The following is a 20614-nucleotide window of genomic DNA, read 5'->3' on the forward strand; positions in this document are numbered from 1 at the left end:
GGCCTAATGAGGAGTAAAAAAATAGAATAAAATAAAAAGCATGATCATGTTTCCATTTCTCCATTTTAAAAACACAACTAAGACATAAATCAAAATGGTGCATCAAAGATTTGTCCCAAGCAAGACAATTTTAGCAAGCTGTGGTCAAGATGAAAATTATTTAATGTGCCAATACAGGATTAGATGGGGTCATTAAAAGCCGGAGGAAAGGCATGAATTTAAAAACAAATGTATTTAAGTAAGCAATGGAAAGCCTTCACCAAAGGGAATGTTCTGATCTTTACTACATCTGAAGCTAAGGTTACTGCAGGGTTATGATGTACAACATTCTTCTGATGAGGCATTTTAAAACCGCCACTGGTCTGATTCAGACACAGAACTCTCACTTCAGACTATTTCATTATTTCTAACCTCACTTCAATCCACTTTTTTGACCAGCACACAAAGAGGAAATGTATGTTTTGTTTACAAACAGGGTTATCAAAATAAACTGCTTTCACTATTAGCCCTTCCTTTATAGGCCTATCCATCTTCCCCACGTCTAGGTTTGCCTGGAAGGTACAATTTTCAGCCTGGATTCCTTATTGTAGCAACAGAAATCATTCCTTCAGTCCTACATTGCTTTCTTCAACTTCTATCACGGGAAGACAACTGCAATAAAGTTGTCCTAACAGCTTGACAATGTCTTTAAGATGAACAATGAGAAAAGATGTGGGGGAGCTGCTAATTTTTCTTTGCGCTTGGTCATGTTTTCCTTACATGGTCTCTATGTACATTTTCTACAGTTTGCTTATTCATTTCCCCCAGTGGCTGATCATATTTGATGCTTTGGATATCTAACATACACTTAAATAAAAATTTCCTTAATGGGACAAATTAGTTCTTTTCTAGAAATCAACTGACAAAAAACATATAGACCTTAGGAGGATCACTATAACTAATCTGTTGCGTATTTTGTGTGTTGAGTTAAATATGTTATTACTAAGACCCTGGCACATTGGGTAACAACTTTCTAAATATTTACCAAGATCTTTGATGAGTGAGAGTGCTTCCCATGAGATGAAGGCTCCACCACCATCATCCATGGCACCCTGCCCAACATCCCAGCTGTCCAGATGGCCGCTGACCAGTACAACCTCAAACAAATAATCAAAAGAGAAAAAAATAAAATAAGCAGAAATGACATCAAAGAGGAAACATTCATAGGCATTACAAATAAAGAAATGAAACTTTTTAATTTTCTTTTCTATTTTCATGTCTTAAAAGATCTGTGTCATTACTAGTGGAAAACTTCATATATAGAGAGAGATAATACATAAGGAGTGTAAGGTCAACTTCATAGAAATAAAAGTTCTCACCTTGCACTTCTCTTTATGAATATAATTTTGGATACTAAATAAAAAATAGTCATAGACAGATGTTTGACCTAAATGACATAAAAATGGAGTTCAAAACTTCAACCATATTCTCAACTGTCTCAAATTCTAGCAGACACATAATAAAAATGTGTTGAATTCAACTGACAAAGTAAGAACAATAATTTATTTTTTAAAGAATGTTTATGCTTTGTGTGTTATAAATCACTCTGATAGTGAATAAATATGCTGGAGTCACAAACTTGAGTCTAATTAAACAAAAGAACTGTTAAGAAAGAATTCAGTTTACATAGTGTTAGATAAGTGTGTAGATGATAATTTTAAATCACCATTGGTGTAAGGTTTTTCAAGAATCATTATTAATTATCTCCAAGAAAATATAAAAAATATTTCAGTGGAAATAAATTTTATGGATACATTTTAAACAAGCAAAAAGCCAAGTAAAATGATGCTGGTTTAATAGGATATCCATATGGAAAAATATATCTTAATTTTTATATCATACAATATATAAATGGATGTCAAGCCAGATGAATTACAAATCTAAATAAAGATTAGAGAAAAGCATCTAACAGCTTTGTCAACTTGGAATAGGCAAAGATCTGTCAAACTGGACACAAAAAGTGCAAACTATAAAAGAAAATATAATATATTGGACATTTAAAAATTACAAAAATTTATTCATCAAAAGACTCCATTACAAAAATGAGAAGGCAATCCACAGAGGATGAAAAAATATGTTAAATACATAAATGCAACAATGACTCATATCCAGATCATATAAATAATTCCTATGATACAGTAACAAAAAAGAGTCAATTGATAGAAAAATGGTCAAAAGACTTGAACAGATAATTCACAAAAATAGATATACAAATCACTGATAATATATATAGGTGCTCAAGTTCATTATCATCAAAGAAATATAAATTAAACCACATTCAGTACATATCCACTGGAATGGCTAAAACGAAAGACAGAAAATGCTAACTGGAACTCTTCAACATTGTGTTAGCATGAATACTTACAACTTCTCTGGAAAACTGACTCATCTACTAAATCTGAACATACACACACACTATGATCCAGCAATTCCACTCCTAGCTATATATCCAACAGGAATGTATATGTGTATGTATATTTTCACCAAAAGATATGTACTAAATTATTCACAGAGTATTCATAATTGCTGCACCACCCTCCTCAAAAGAAAATTCTTAAATGCTTGTTAAAAGCTGAATGACTGTGTTGTATTGCATTGATAAAGGGAACACAGCACAGCAATAAAAATAAACACAATACATGATAAATGTAGGTGAATCTCATAAACATAGGAAGAATGAAAGAAACCATACACAAAATGATACATTGTGTGTAATTCTATTTACATAAAATATAAAAACAAGCAAATTAGTAGCATGGATACCCATGGTGAGGAGGGTTCGCATCATGAAGGGGGGCACAAGGAAAGATTCCAGGCTGCTTGGTCATGTTCTCTTTCCTGATCTGGGTACCACTTATATAGGTGTGTTCAGTTTGTATAAAAAAGTTCATCTTGTTATACACTTAGAATTTTGTACTTTCTCTGTAATACTATGATTCAATAAAAAGTTAAAAAAAAAGTTTAACAGATTGATGTCTATATATAGCATATAAATAGTAAGCAAACCAAAGTTTAACCAATCTTCTTGGTGATTAAAATTAAAATACCCCATGACTTTAGGAAAGGCAGATTTTTGGTTTGAATATAATATATTATTAGAGTGACCCCTTGTACAGACTGCTTCCCCCAGCAGCTGTTAGATATCACACTGACTCTGTATACACAGACCCAGTGTACTATGACTTCACTGTAGTCACAAACAAGTACAATGCTCCAGACTAACAAATGGCCATGTAACAAACCCAAATGGATTGTTTCTAAGGAAAGAAAAAACATGTTGCAATAGCAGGAAATTGTGATTCAGAAACTGGTGTAAATCCCATGTGGGATGAACAAACCAATTAGTCAACTTCTCACCATGCTCAGAACCATTTTCCCAATGAAGTTAAAGTTCCAGTGAACTAAAAGTGTCAAAATGTGTTCTAATGAACTTTTTCTCAGATAACACATAAGGGTAACTAAATCTAGGCAGATATTATCTTGTACTTCAGACTTCCTTTGGAATAATTGAGGTTGCTTTACAATTGTACTTGTGAAATGCCTCCATTTACCAATCCAAAATTATTATTTAAATTAATAGTTAAAAGATGGGGAAATTGTTTTGAATGATAGGAAACTAAATGATACCCCACAGGATAAAAGGTCTTTGGCAAAGTGCTATGGAAGAATGATTACAAACCAGTTATGTTATGAGAGCTTGTTTTAATTTTTTAAATAAGAAAATATATTGGGGGCTACTATTAGATAGGTTATAATTTTAATATTAATAAAATTAAAAACTAGACAATGACAAAAGCTACTTCTAATACAGTAGTATTTTTAATGAACTTGAATTTTCCTAATCATAAGAGCTTCTACATAGATTCAGAAAGGAGTAGCACACAGAGTGTCATCCAACATGCTCTCTGGCCAGCACGCCCCAGTGCAGCCCCACAGACTCCCCATGCCTATGTCAGGGTCAGACGGAAATGAACATTAGTTGTAATATATTTAGATCTGATTTAAGCAAACAAAATGAAAACAAACTACCCAGAGACAGAGTAAACTCCAGTTTCATGAAAAAGGATCACCTGATAAAAGACAGGGAAATGCACCGTCCCTTCACCACCTCTGTTGCAAGATATGAAAACCCGAGACAAGCAACATGGCCTAGAACCTGCAGAGGCGGGGGCACCAACCCCCTTTTGTGCTGCTCCCCAAGGCTGGCAGAGCACCAACCAAACCCCCTTCCACCCCTAAACTTCCTTTTCACTGGCAACTCTTCCAAAGGCAAGAAAGGGTAAAAAAAATCATTAAATGACAGCCACAACAATGATGGCCTCAACAGGACAGTTGGGAAGGCGGAAAGTGGAGTGGTTCATCTGAAATGTGGTTTGTCATTGTGAGGCACGCATTAGCCCTGAACACCAAAGAGTCTGGCCTTGGGCTGAAGAGAAGAACCTACTGCAGTAAGGCAGGAAAGCACTGGAGGAAAGCCTGCCAGCATGAAGGGCTAGTGTGGTTGGGGCACACAGACACTGCTGGACAGCTGCAGGCCTGAGGGCAGTCATAAGCTGAGTCAAGGGTAGACAGAGAGCCGCCCCCAGGACAAGGCATTCATTGCTTTGTTATTGGTGCATATGGAGACACTGAGTGCACAGAGATTAGGCTGATTAAAAGATGAACATGTAATCAAAATGGAACATATGAAAAATGCGGCAGAACAGGGGAGAAAAAACAGCCTCAGAGGAAGTACATTCTTATGAAAAGAGTCAAATGCAAGATACTGGAGAAAATCTTATGATCTTTGTCATTCATCCATGCATTTATTCAGCAATTTTTATTGAGTTCCTACTATGTGCTAGAGATATAGAAATGAATAACACAAATATTCTGCCTTAAGGAATTCACATTCTGGTGAGGGAGATGGGCAATAATGATAGTTTTAAATGCTATAAAAGGAGGCGGAGCCAACATGGCGGCGTGAGTAGGACAGTGGGAATCTCCTCCCAAAAACATATATACTTTTGAAAATACAACAAACACAACTAGCCCTAAAAGAGAGACCAGAAGACGCAGGACAGTGGCCAGACTGCAGCTACACCAGCGAGAACCCAGCGACTGGTGAAAGGGGTAAGATACAAGCCCCGGCCAGGAGGGACCCGAGCGCCCTCCCCCCAGCTCCCGGCGGGAGAAGAGCAGGCAGAGCGGGAGGGAGACAGAGCCCAGGACTGCTGAACACCCAGCCCCAGCCATCCGGGCCAGAGCGCAGACACAGTACATGCCCAGGGGGCCCTGGATACTGGGGGAACAGGGAGTAAGACCTCTGAGCGGGTGCTGAAGCTGATGCCCCTGAGACAAAGAAAAGCGGGGGCTTTTTGAAAGTCTTAAAGGGACAGGGACTTAACAGCTTGACGGAAACAACCCAGGTCACAGTACAGCAGCTGGAAATTACAGGGAAAACCGGGTGCACTAACCCCCTGGGCAACAGCTCTGAGACCCCTCACGGAGGCAAACGGTCAAGCAGCCCCCCCATCCATTACCCCACCGGGCGCTGCGAAAGCAGAGAAGCAGCCTGAGACAAATTCCGCCCACAGAAAGGGAAATTTCTCCCTTCCGGCCGGGCAAGACACAAAGACCCACTCTACACGCAATTACCCAACACAAGCCACTAGGGGTCGCAGTTGCCCCAGTAAAGAAAGGCCAGTAGCAAGTGAAAATTTTGGCCCTCCCAGCTGACAGTCAATAACACCTGTCAACATGAAAAGGCAAAAAAATATGATCCAGACAAGACTAACCCAGACAGCTTCAGCATCTGCTACATCTTCCCCTGAGAAGGAATCTGGGGAGATAGATTTAGAAAGTCTACCTGAAAAAGAATTCAAAACAAAAGTCATAACCATGCTGATGGACTTGCAGAGAAATATGCAAGAACTAAGGAAGGAGAATTCAGAAATAAAACAAGCTCTGGAAGGACTTCAAAACAGAATGGACGAGATGCAAGAGACCATTAATGGACTAGAAAACAGAGAACAGGAACGCAGAGAAGCTGATGCAGAGAGAGATAAAAGGATCTCCAGGAATGAAAGAATTTTAAGAGAGCTGAGTGATCAATCTAAAAGGAATAATATAAGAATCATAGGTATTCCAGAAGAAGTAGAGAGAGAAAAGGGGATAGAAAATGTCTTTGAAGAAATAATTGCTGAAAATTTCCCCAAACTAGGGGAAGAAATGGCCTCTCAGACCACAGAGGTACACAGAACTCCCATGACAAGGGATCCAAGGAGGGCAACACCAAGACACATAATAATTAAAATGGCAAAGATCAAAGACAAGGACAAAGTATTACAAGCAGCCAGAGAGAAAATAAAGGTTACCTACAAAGGAAAACCCATCAGGCTATCATCAGACTTCTCAACAGAAACCCTACAGGCCAGAAGAGAATGGCATGATATACTTAATGCAATGAAACAGAAGGGCCTCGAACCAAGACTACTGTATCCAGCACGAATATCATTTAAATATGAAGGAGGGATTAAACAATTCCCAGACAAGCAAAAGTTGAGGGAATTTGCCTCCCACAAACCACCTCTACAGGGCATCCTACAGGGACTGCTCTAGATGGGAGCACTCCTAAAAAGAGCACACAACAAAACACCCAACATATGAAGAAGGGAGGAGGAGGAATAAGAAGGGAGATAAATAAAGAATCATCAGATTGTGTTTATAATAGCTCAACAAGCGAGTTAAGTTAGACAGTAAGACAGTAAAGAAGCTAACCCTAAACCTTTGGTAACCACAAACTTAAAGCCTGCAATGGCAATAAATTCATACCTTTCAATAATCACCCTAAATGTAAATGGACTGAATGCACCAATCAAAAGACACAGAGTAATAGAATGGATAAAAAAGCAAGATCCATCCATATGCTGCTTACAAGAGACTCACCTCAAACCCAAAGACGCGCACAGACTTAAAGTCAAGGGATGGAAAAAGATATTTCAAGCAAACAACAGAGAGAAGAAAGCAGGTGTTGCAATTCTGGTATCAGACAAAACAGACTTCAAAATAAAGAAAGTAACAAAAGACAAAGAAGGACATTACATAATGATAAAGGGCTCAGTCCATCAAGAGGATATAACCATTATAAATATATATGCACCCAATACAGGAGCACCAACATACCTGAAACAAATATTAACAGAACTAAAGGAGGAAATAGAATGCAATGCATTCATTCTAGGAGACTTCAACACACCACTCACTCCAAAGGACAGATCCACCAGACACAAAATAAGTAAGGACACAGAGGCACTGAACAACACACTAGAACAGATGGACCTAATAGACATCTACAGAACTCTACATCCAAAAGCAACAGGATACACGTTCTTCTCAAGTGCACATGGAACATTCTCCAGAATAGACCACATACTAGGACACAAAAAGAGCCTCAGAAAATTCCAAAAGATTGAAATCCTACCAACCAACTTTTCAGACCACAAAGGCATTAAACTAGAAATAAACTGTTCAAAGAAAGCAAAAAGGCTCACAAACACATGGAGGCTAAACAACACGCTCCTAAATAATCAATGGATCAATGACCAAATCAAAATGGAGATCCAGCAATATATGGAAACAAATGACAACAACAACACTAAGCCCCAACTTCTGTGGGACGCAGCAAAAGCAGTCTTAAGAGGAAAGTACATAGCACTCCAAGCATATTTAAAAAAGGAAGAGCAATCCCAATGAACGGTCTAATGTCACAACTATCAAAATTGGAAAAAGAAGAACAAATGAGGCCTAAGGTCAGCAGAAGGAGGGACATAATAAAGATCAGAGAAGAAATGAATAAAATTGAGAAGAATAAAACAATAGCAAAAATCAATGAAAACAAGAGCTGGTTCTTCGAGAAAATAAACAAAATAGATAAGCCTCTAGCCAGACTTATTAAGAGGAAAAGAGAGTCAATCACAAATCAACAGTATCAGAAATGAGAAAGGAAAAATCACAACAGATCCCGCAGAAATACAAAGAATTATTAGAGACTACTATGAAAACCTATATGCTAACAAGCTGGGAAACCTAGGAGAAATGGACAACTTCCTAGAAAAAATACAACCTTCCAAGACTGACCCAAAAAGAAACAGAAAATCTAAACAGACCAATTACCAGCAACGAAATTGAAGCGGTAATCAAAAAACTACCAAAGAACAAAACCCCCGGGCCAGATGGATTTACCTCGGAATTTTATCAGACATACAGGGAAGACATAATACCCATTCTCCTTAGAGTTTTCCAAGAAATAGAAGAGGAGGGGATACTCCCAAACTCATTCTATGAAGCTAACATCACCCTAATACCAAAACCAGGCAAAGACACCACCAAAAAAGAAAACTACAGACCAATATCCCTGATGAACGTAGACGCAAAAATACTCAACAAAATTTTAGCAAACCGAATTCAAAAATACATCAAAACCATCGTACATCATGACCAAGTGGGATTCATCCCAGGGATGCAAGGATGGCACAACATTCGAAAGTCCATCAACATCATCCACCACATCAACAAAAAGAAAGACAAAAACCACATGATCATCTCCATAGATGCTGAAAAAGCATTTGACAAAGTGCAACATCCATTCATGATAAAAACTCTCAGCAAAATGGGAATAGAGGGCAAGTACCTCAACATAATAAAGGCCATCTAGGAAAAACCCACAGCCAACATTATATTGAATAGCGAGAAGCTGAAAGCATTTCCGCTGAGATCGGGAACTAGACAGGGATGCCCACTCTCCCCACTGTTATTTAACATAGTACTGGAGGTCCTAGCCACGGCAATCAGACAAAACAAAAAAATACAAGGAATCCAGATTGGCAAAGAAGAAGTCAAACTGTCACTATTTGCAGATGACATGATACTGTACATAAAAAACCCTAAAGACTCCACCCCAGAACTACTAGAACTGATATCGGAATACAGCAAAGTTGCAGGATACAAAATCAACACACAGAAATCTGTGGCTTTCCTATATACCAACAATGAACCAACAGAAAGAGAAATCAGGAAAACAACTCCATTCACAATTGCATCAAAAATAATAAAATACCTAGGAATAAACCTAACCAAAGAAGTGAAAGACTTATATTCTGAAAACTACAAGTCACTCTTGAAAGAAATTAAAGGGGACACTAACAGATGGAAACGCATCCCATGCTCATGGCCAGGAAGAATTAATATCATCAAAATGGCCATCCTGCCCAAAGCAATATACAGATTTGATGCAATCCCTATGAAACTACCAGCAACATTCTTCAATGAACTGGAACAAATAATTCAAAAATTCATATGGAACCACCAAAGACCCCGAATAGCCAAAGCAATCCTGAGAAAGAAGAATAAAGTAGGGGGGATCTCACTCCCCAACTTCAAGCTCTATTATAAAGCCATAGTAATCAAGACAATTTGGTACTGGCACAAGAACAGAGCCACAGACCAATGGAACAGACTAGACAATCCAGACATTAACTCAGACATATATGGTCAATTAATATTTGATAAAGGAGCCATGGACATACAATGGCGAAATGACAGTCTCTTCAACAGATGGTGCTGGCAAAACAGGACAGCTACATGTAGGAGAATGAAACTGGACCATCGTCTAACCCCATATACAAAAGTAAACTCAAAATGGATCAAGGACCTGAATGTAAGTCATGAAACCATTAAACTCTTGGAAGAAAACATAGGCACAAACCTCTTAGACATAAACATGAGTGACCTCTTCTTGAACATATCTCCCCGGGCAAGGAAAACAACAGCAAAAATGAACAAGTGGGACTATATTAAGCTGGAAAGCTTCTGTACAGCAAAAGACACCATCAATAGAACAAAAAGGAACCCTACAGTATGGGAGAATATCTTTGAAAATGACACATCCGATAAAGGCTTGACGTCCAGAATATATAAAGAGCTCACACGCCTCAACAAACAAAAAACAAATAACCCAATTAAAAAATGGGCAAAGGAACTGAACAGACGGTTCTCCAAAAAAGAAATACAGATGGCCAACAGACACATGAAAAGATGCTCCACATCGCTAATTATCAGAGAAATGCAAATTAAAACTACAATGAGGTATCACCTCACACCAGTAAGGATGGCTGTCATCCAAAAGACAAACAACAACAAATGTTGGCGAGGCTGTGGAGAAAGGGGAACCCTCCTACACTGCTGGTGGGAATGTAAACTTGTTCAACCATTGTGGAAAGCAGTATGGAGGTACATCAAAATGCTCAAAACAGACTTACCATTTGACCCAGGAATTGCACTCCTAGGAATTTACCCTAAGAATGCAGCAATCAAGTATGAGAAAGATCAGTGCACCCCTATGTTTATCGCAGCACTATTTACAATAGCCAAGAATTGGAAGCAACCTAAATGTCCATCGATAGATGAATGGATAAAGAAGATGTGGTACATATACACAATGGAATACTACTCAGCCATAAGAAAAGGGCAAATCCAACCATTTGCAGCAACATGGATGGAGCTGGAGGGTATTTTGCTCAGTGAAACAAGCCAAGCAGAGAAAGAGAAATACCAAATGATTTCACTCATCTGTGGAATATAAGAACAAAGGAAAAACGGAAGGAACAAAACAGCAGCAGAATCACAGAACTCAAGAATGGACTAACAGGTACCAAAGGGAAAGGGACTGGGGAGGATGGGTGGGTAGGGAGGGATAAGGGGGGGAGAAGTAGGGGGGTATTAAGATTAGCATCCATAGCGGGGTGGGAGAAAGGGGAGGGCTGTACAACACAGAGAAGACAAGTAGTGATTCTACAACAGGTTGCTACGCTGATGGACAGTGACTGTAAAGGAGTATATAGGGGGGACCTGGTATAGGGGAGAGCCTAGTAAACAAAGTATTCGTCATGTAAGTGTAGATTAATGATTAAAAAAAAAATGCAGTTCCTATGTGGTGACCTCTAATGAGTTCTACACAATGACATAAAGGACATATAAAAGTGTAGGCAAAGGGTCTGTTTGTGTTTATACAGAGGATCAAAGCCTAATTTGGCTACCCCGAAAATGAACTAAGATACGATATGAAAGAGAACTTCCAACATCAGCACTCTCGGGAAGACTCATGCCAGAAGATGATCATCAAAAAACCCCAACAAAGATCCACGCACTGCTACAGCTGTAGATGCACTCATCCCACCAGTTCCTGGACTTGCCATGGGAATGAGGAAGGAGATATCTAAGCTGGCCTGTGCATACAGTAAAACAACAAATTTGACTGGATCTATACTGTTGGAACTCAACCAAGAATTTGGAGAAGTGCAAATTGTAGCGCTCCAAAGTCTTACAACTACAGACTATTTACTGTTAAAAGAACATATGGGATGTGAACAGTGCCCAGGAATGGGTTGTTTTAATTTGTCTGATTTTTCTCAAACTATTCAAATTCAGTTAGATAATAACCATCATATCATTGATAAGTTTTCACAAATGCCTAGGGTGCCTAACTGGTTTTCTTGGTTTCACTGGAAATGGCTGGTAATTACAGGTATGCTTGGGTTATGTAACTATACTCCTATTATGTTAATGTGTGTGCTTAATTTAAGTAGTAGCTTAAAATCTATACATGCTGAAGTTACTCTACAAGAAGATATGTCAAAGAAATAATCAATCTTCCCTTGTTTTCTTCTGCCTGCTACTTCTATAGCTTTTCTTCTTCCTTCCTAATTACAATGAATTCTTAAATAGAATTCGTGCCTCATCTCAAATTTACCGAGTATCATAACTCCTCCAAGTGGTAAAGATACCTCAAGACAAATGCTGGGCATAGAAGCCACAGGGCATAAATATGCAAAGAAATAAAAAGCTAACCATTTCAAACAATAAGGGTTCTCTCTCACTTACCAACTTAACATTTCCCTGTATGGCCCCGGAAGATGACTGGTTAGCCAGAGACGGGTAAGATTCCTCAAGGGAGGAACAACCTAAGACAGGCACAGTCGCAGGGGGGTCATCAGGTGAGAAATTGGGGAACAACAGAGGTGAGGCTTAGAACCTCACCCTCCCTGTTCTGAGAGAAATCTTCTGCATATGTGGATGTTTTATTGCCCTTGTCTAGCTTGGATTAACACATAGTCTACAGGCACACACCTGATCATCTACATTTGCTCTCTTACAACACTAAACTATGTTTTCTACCTTTATGTTGTATCTACCTACCACTTCAGCATTTTATTAAAAATAATAAAGAGAGAAATGTGGTATCCACACATAAATCAAGTATAAAAATCAAATGTGTATTCATATTTGAACTGACTGTTTATAGTTCATAATGCATGAGCAAAACCAAAAGTTTCTGTGATGACTGCCCTTGTACTGTTCACCATGTAACTTATTCACTATGTAAGAATTTGTTCTCCATGTAAGAACTTGTTCGTTATGCTTCAGAAGATTGGAGACTGACGAAAATTAGGCTTGGGGTGGATTAATGATTGTGCATTGAGCATTGACTCCCCTATACAGAATTTTATTGTTGTTAACAACCATTTGATCAATAAATATGAGAGATGCCCTAACAACAACAACCAAAAAAAAAAGTACACACTTCCAATTGTAAAATAAATAAGTAACCGGGATGTAATGTATAGCATAAGGAATGTAGTCAAAATATTGTAACAACTTGGTATGGTGATAGCTGGTACCTAGAATTATCATGTATATAAATGTTGAATCACTGTGTTGTACACCTGAAACTAATGTAATGTAATACTGTGTGTCAACTACCCTTCAATAAAAAATAATTATCTAAAAAATAAATAAATAAATAAATAAATAAATAAATGCTATAAAGGAAAATAAGGCAGAGAAAGAGAATAGAGAGGTGGTGGCAGGGAGAGGAAAATTTCTGCTTCCTCTTAAAATGTTGATAGCCATTGGAGAATTCTGTCACCATACTAACAATGAGAGAAATCTGGATAATCTATAAATTATAACTTTCTTAAGGCCCTTGAGAGGTCTGCGATTGTAATTCAGCCAGAAGAACTGAATTCCAAGGATAGAAGCTCATCCAAGGACAGAAGGGACACACGAGCTGTTTTGCCTTTAGCAGTGACAGGAGAAAGAGAGTCATAAAAGCAGGAACAAGGAAGACAACCAAAATGTTAGCAAATTCTTAAAGAGTGAATGTGGATTAACCTGCGGGTTTAGACTCCCTGGGAGCTTCCACACGAGGGTACTAAGTACCCATTTTTCAGATCTTTCCACAGACCCCCATCAGGTGCTCACAAGAAGTATCAGAAGCAGAGCAGAAGTGCTGAGAGAGCCCACTTTAGTGCTGCAGAAGGGCACATCATGACCAGGTGTTGTTGCGAGGCAGAGAGCAAACATAGCTGCTTCTGGGACCCTTCCCTCACAAGAAGCAGAAACCATCTGCCACTGGGGGAATGGCAGAAAATGGCCTTACAGGGCATTCCCAGGCAAAGGTCGGTGGCTACAGGGAAAGGGTAGAAAATTGCACTGTCACCCGGTGTTGATATTAGGAAAAACATATATGTCTCTGGGAGAGGGCAGGAAGCCCATTAACACCCAGAATCTTATACTGATGTAAAGAGAACTATGCTGCCCCTAGGTCAAGGGGTGGGTACCCACACCCCTGGCACACAGTAGAGTTTGGCTTCCAAAGACTTCCTGGGAACTTCCCACATGAGGGTACTATGAACCCATTTTCCAGATCTTTCCACAGGAGAGGGACACGAATGTAGAGAAAGCCCCACTTTTGAGTTTGGGAACCCAGAGCCTGGCTAAGATCGAGGGGCAGGAGAACCAAGAAACTACCCTTCAGGGAGTAACAAGCAGAGCGGTAACAGTTTATAGCCAAGGGTAAGGTAAGAGCACAGAGAGAAATACTTTCTGGAGTGCAGACCTACAGGACCTGTTAAAAGCTAAGGGTAAAGTATGACACTGAGAAAATTCCTCCAGCAAACCAACCCCACTACTAAAAATAGAGTAGCAGAAGCCTACTGCTGAAGAACTTTGAAGCATGTGAGCACCAAAGATAAGAATAGAAACAATAAAATCCAAACCCTGCTCAACTGTAAATAGGGACTCAAACACTCTTATACAATGACTTGACAGAAATGGCGTTCTCACTTTGGGACATACATGCTATTCACCTCAGGCTCTACTGCTCTCCTCATATCCAGCACCTAATCAAAAATTATGAGATAGAAAATAAGCAAGATATGAAACAACCCATTGTCAGGAAATATAGTATTCAATAGAACCAGACCCATGTATAGTCTAGATATTTAAATTGTGAGACAAGGACTTAAAAACAACTATGGTTTTAATATGTTAAAAGATTCTAGTGCAAGATACATTCATGATGGCAGTGTGAGAGGTGAGGCGGAGAACTCCCAAAACCACAAATAGTATGCAAATATAGTTAATCAATACAACTAACCCTAAAACAGCAACAAGAAAGAAGGCTGAACCAGACTGCACACAGACCTCACGGAACAGGGTAACGTATGAAAGCCTTAATCCAGCGGGACCGAAGCCCTTCCCACACCCCAGCTCACCGGTGGGAGAAAGAGAAATGGAGCAGGGAGGGGGTGGAAGTTTAGAACTGCTGAACACCGAGCCCTGGGAAGTCTGCTTTAGGAGCAGAAACCTACTGTGTGGTGCTCTGAATGTTGGGGAGCTCAGACAGGTGGAGTGCTTGAGAGACTGAGATTCCAGCCATTAGTGAAGGACAGGATCCACACTTGGCCACTCTGTAACAGAGGAAAGGCAGGTAGTCTGAGAGGCTCCCTAGCAGCGAGAGGGCTGCTGAAGGGGTGGGGCTTGCACGGAGCATGCTGTATGGGGGAGGGGAGAGCTGGACAAGGTTGTCTGGGTGCACTCAGCCAAGCTGGTTGGGAACTTTGAGGAGCTTCAGGTGCTCCATCCCCCCTGGCTGCCTGCTCAGCTCCAAAGCCCCCCACTGTGACATGCAGCCTGCTGCACCTTCCTCCTGGCCTGGTGGTACCAGTCTGCAAACTGGCACTCACTGTGCTGGCATCAGGCCAGCCAGAGGGAGGCCCCACCTACAACAGCTAAGAATAGAAGCTTACACCTGTGCGCTTGGCCCACTGGCTCTGATACTGGAGACAGGCACTACAGACGGGAATCAGGAAACAGATCTTTCCTCCCTCCAGGCAGCAGCTACACTCCCCAATGACACCTAGCCTCACTCTAGGGGCTGAGCAGCTACACAGACTAGAGCTTCTGGGCACTAGAGGGCATCACATAGAAATATGAAACGTCGAAAGAACATGGTCCAGACCAACATCTCACAAACCACAGAAAAAGGGCCAAATGAAAGTGAACTCACCAATCTTCCTAAAAGAGAGTTCAAAATAAAAATTATAAACATGCTTATGAAGGTACAGAAAAATATTCAAGAACTCAGAATTGAATTTAAGTCAGAGTTCAATCATTAAGAAGTTCCATATCTGAAATGAAACATACAATGGAGGGATTTAAAATCAGATTCTATGTAGTAGAAGAGACAGTAAATGGAATAGAAATCAGAGAAGAGGAATACAAAGAAGCTGAGATACAGAGAGAAAAAAGGATCTCTAAGAATGAAAGAATATTGAGAGAACTGTGTGACCAATCCAAACCAACAATATCCACATTACAGGGGTACCAGAAGAAGAAGAGAGAGAAAAAGGGATAGAAAGTGTCATTGAGGAGGTAATTGCTGAACACTTCCCCAGTCTGGAGAAGGAGATTGTCTCTCAAGCCATGGAGGTGCACAGATCTCCCAACACAAGGGACCCAAGGAAAACAACATTATGACATATAATAATTAAAATGGAAAAGATCAAGGATAAAGACAGATTTTTAAAAGCAGCTAGAGAGAGGAAAAAAAGATCACATGCAAAGGAAAACCCATCAGGCTATCATCAGACTTCTCAACATAAATCTTACAGGCCAGAAGTGAGTGGCATGATATATTTAATGCAATGAAGCAGAAGGACCTTGAATCAAGAATACTCTACCCAGCAAGGTTATCATTTAAATTTGAAGGAGGGATTAAAAAATATTCAGATAAGCAAAAGCTGAGAGAATTTACCTCCCACAAACCAACTCTACAAAGCATTTTGGAGGGACTCCTATACATGGAAGTATCTTAAGGCTAAATAGATGTCACCCAAGGGATAGACAAAGAGTACAGAATATGATTCATAACATACAAAGGATGGAGGAGGAAGAAAAAGGAGCAGAGAAAAAAACCTTTAAGTGATGTTTGTAATAGCATAAGAAGTGAGTTAAGTTCGACTGTTAGATAGTAAGGGAATTACCCTTGAACCTTTGGTAATGATGAATCTAAAGCCTGCAATGACAATAAGTACATACCTATCAATAATCACCCTAAATGAAAATGGTCTGAATGGACCAATCAAAAGACATAGAGTTACTGAATGGATAATAAAACAAGACCCATCTATATGCTGCTTACAAGAGACTCACTTCAAACCCAAAGACATACACAGACTGAAAGTAAAGGGATGGAAAATGATATTTCATAGAACTAACAGGGAGAAAAAAGCAGCAGTTGCAGTACTTGTGTCAGACAAAATAGACTTCAAAACAGAGAAAGTAACAAGAGACAAAGAAGGACATTACATAATGATAAAAGGGTCAGTCCAACAAGAGGATATAACTATTATAAATATTTATGCACCCAACACAGAATCACCTACATATGTGAAACAAATACTAACAGAATTAAAGGGGGAAATAGAATGCAATGCATTCATTTTAGGAGACTTCAACACACCACTCAGTCCAAAGGACAGATCAACCAGACAGAAAATAAGTAAAGAAACAGAAGAACTGAACAAGATATTAGTACAAATGGACCTAACGGACATCTACAGAACACTTCATCCAAAAGCAGCAGGATACACATTCTACTCAAGTGCACATGGAACATATTCAAGAATAGATCATATACGAGGCCACAAAAAGAGCCTAAGTAAATTAAAAAATATTGAAATTTTACCAACCACCTTCTCATATCACAAAGGTATGAAACTATAAAAAAATTACACAAAGAAAATGAAAAAGCCCATAAATACACGGAGCCTTAATAACATGAACCTAAATAATCAGTGGATCAATGACCAAATAAAAACAGATATCAAGCAATATATGGAGAAAAATGACAACAATAATTCAGCACCACAAAATCTGTGGATGCAGCGAAGGCTGTGCTAAGTGGGAAGTATATCACAAGACAGGCCTACCTCAGGAAAGAAAAACAATCCCTAATGAACAGTCTGAACTCACAATTAATGAAACTAGAAAAGGAAGAACAAATGAGGCACAAAGTTAGTAGAAGGAGAGACATAATGAAGATTAAAGCAGAAATAAATAAAATTGAGTAGAATTAAACAATAGAATCAATAAAAGCAGGAGCTAGTTCTTTGAGAAAATAAACAAAATAGATAAACCCCAAGCCAGACTTATCAAGAAGAAAAGAGAGTCTACACACATAAAAAGAATCAGAAATGAAAATGGAAAAACCACTACAGACACCACAGAAATACAAAGAATTATGAAAGAATACTATAAAAATTATATGCTAACAAACTGGATAACCTAGAATAAATGGACAACTTTCTAGAAAAATACAACCTTCTAAGGCTGACACAGGAAGAAACAGAAAATATGAACAGACCAATTACCAGCAAGGAAATTGAATTGGTAATAAAAAAAACTACCTAAGAAAAGAACACCTGAACCAGATGGTTTCACTGCTGAATTTTATCAAACATTTAGTGAAGACATAATACCCATCCTCCTTAAAGTTTCCCGAAAGTAGAAAAGGAGGGAATACTCCCAAACTCATTCTATGAGGCCAACATCACTCTAATACTAAAACCAGGCAAAGACACCACAAAAAAATTACAGACCAGTGTCCCTGATGAACATAGATACAAAAATACTCAACAAAACGATAGCAAACCGAATTCAAAAATACATCAAAAAGATCATCCATTATGATCAAGTGGAATTTGTCCCAGGGATGCAAGTATGGTACAGTTTCAAAAATCCATCAACATCATCCACCACATCAACAAATAGAAGGACAAAAACCACATGATCATCTCTATAAATGCTGAAAAGCATTCAACAAAATTCAACATCCATTCATGATAAAAACTCTCAACAAAATGGGTATAGAGGGCAAGTACCTTAACATAATGAAGGTCATATATGACAAACCCACAGCCAACATTATACTTAACAGCAAGAAGCTGAAAGCTTTTCCTTTAAGATCGGAAACAAGACAAGGATGCCCACTCTCCCCATCTTTATTCAACATAGTTCTGGAGGTCCTAGCCATGGCAATCAGACAACACAAAGAAATGAAAGGTTTCCAGATTGGCAAGGAAGAAGTCAAGCTGTCCCTGTTTGCAGATGACATGATATTGTACATAAAACATCCTGAAGAATCCACTCCAAAACTACTAGATGTAATATTTGAATTCAGCAAAGTTGTGGGGTACAAAATTATTACACAGAAATCAGTTGCATTCCCATACACTAATGATGAACTAGCAGAAAGAGAAATCAGGAAAACAATTCCATTCACAATTGCATCAAAAAGAATAAAATATCTAGGAATAAACCTAACCAAGGAAGTGAAAGACCTATACCCTGAAAACTAGAAGACACTCTTAAGAGAAATTAAAGAGGAAACTAATAAATGGAAATTCAACCCATGATCTTGGCTAGAAAGAATTAATATTGTCAAAGTGGCCATCCTGCATAAAGCAATCTACAGATTCGATGCAATCCCTATCAAAATACCAATAGCATTCTTCAATGAACTAGAGCCAATTGTTCTAAAATTCATATGGAATGACAAAAGACCCCGAATGGCCAAAGCAATCCTGATAAGGAAGAATAAAGCAGGGGGAATTACGCTCCCTGACTTCAAGCTCTACTAAAAGCCACAGTAATCAAGACAATTTGGTACTGGCACAAGAACAGACCCATAGACCAGTGGAACAGAAAAGACAGCCCAGATATAAACCCAAGCATCTATGGTCAAATAATATATGATAAAGGAGCCATGGACATACAATGGAGAAATGACAGCCTCTTCCTTAGCTGGTGTTAGCAAAACTGGACAGCTATATGTAAGAGAATGAAATTGCATTATTTTCAAACCCATACACAAAAGTAAACTCAAAATGGATCAAAGACCTGAATGTAAGTCATGAAATCATAAAACTCTTAAAATAAAACATAGGCAAAAATCTCTTGGACATAAAGACACAAATTCTTCATGAACATATCTCCCCAGGCAAGGGAAACAAAAGCAAAAATAAACAAGTTGGACTATAACAAACTAAAAAGCTTCTGTACAGCAAAGGACACCATCAGTAGAAACAAAAGACATCCTACAGTATGGGAGAATATATTCATAAATGACATATCTGATATCCGATTGACATCCAAATTATATAAAGAACTCACACACCTCAACAAACAAAAAGTAAATAAGCCAATTAAAAAATGGGCAGAGTTGCTGAACAGACAGATCTCCAAATAAGAAATTTAGATGCCAACAGGCACATGAAAAGATGCTCCACATCACTAATCATAGGAGAAATGCAAATTAAGACCACAATGAGATATCACCTTACATCAGTTAGGATGACCAACATCCAAAAGACAAACAACAACAAATGTTGGCGAGGATGTGGAGAAAGGGGAACCCTCCTACACTGCTGGTGGGAATGTAAACTAGTTCAACCATTGTGGAAAGCAGTATGGAGGTTCCGCAAAAAACTCAAAATAGAAATATCATTTGACCCAGGAATTCCACTTTTATAAATTTACCCTAAGAATGCAGGAGCCCAGTTTGAAAAAGACATATGCACACCTATGTTTATCGCAGCACTATTTACAATAGCCAAGAAATGGAAGCAACCTAAGTGTCCATCAGTAGATGAATGGATAAAGAAGAGGTGGTACATATGCACAATGGAATATTATTCAGCCATAAAAAGAAAACAAATCCTACCATTTGCGACAACATGGATGGAGCTAGAGGGTATTATGCTGAGTGAAATAAGCCAGGTGGAGAAAGCCAAATATCAAATGATTTCACTCATCTGTGTAGTATAAGAACTAAGAAAAAACTGAAGGAACAAAACAGCAGCAGACTCACAGAACCCAAGAATGGACTAATAGTTACAAAAGGGAAAGGGACTGGGGAGGATGGGTGGGAAGGGAGGGATAAGGCGGAAAAAGGAGTATTAAGATTAGCACACATAATGTAGTGGGGGGGCACAGTATATACTGGGAAAGGCAGTATATACAGTGAAGACAAGTAATGATTCTATAGCATCTGACTATGCTGATGGACAGTGACTGTAATGGGGTATGTTGGGGGACTTGATAATAGGGGGAGTCTAGTAACCATAATGTTTTTCAAGTAATTGTATATTAACAATGTCAAAATAAAAAAATTTTTTAATGAAATGGAGCAAAT

The 20614-nt window shown here is 38.8% G+C and overlaps 1 protein-coding gene across 2 annotated transcripts in view; it reads right to left on the minus strand.

Moving 5' to 3' along the window:
- CPQ (carboxypeptidase Q) overlaps positions 1-20614 on the minus strand; it is a 925692-nt gene that overhangs the window by 180404 nt on the left and 724674 nt on the right. For both annotated transcript variants that reach the window (XM_057497874.1, XM_036875582.2), the window contains exon 5: positions 1025-1136. In XM_057497874.1, coding sequence (XP_057353857.1) covers positions 1025-1136 — 112 coding nt within the window. The remainder of the gene's footprint in view (positions 1-1024; positions 1137-20614) is intronic.

The sequence above is a fragment of the Manis pentadactyla genome, chromosome 3 (genome assembly GCF_030020395.1).
Source record: "Manis pentadactyla isolate mManPen7 chromosome 3, mManPen7.hap1, whole genome shotgun sequence".
In the NCBI taxonomy this organism is placed as follows: Eukaryota; Metazoa; Chordata; class Mammalia; order Pholidota; family Manidae; genus Manis; species Manis pentadactyla.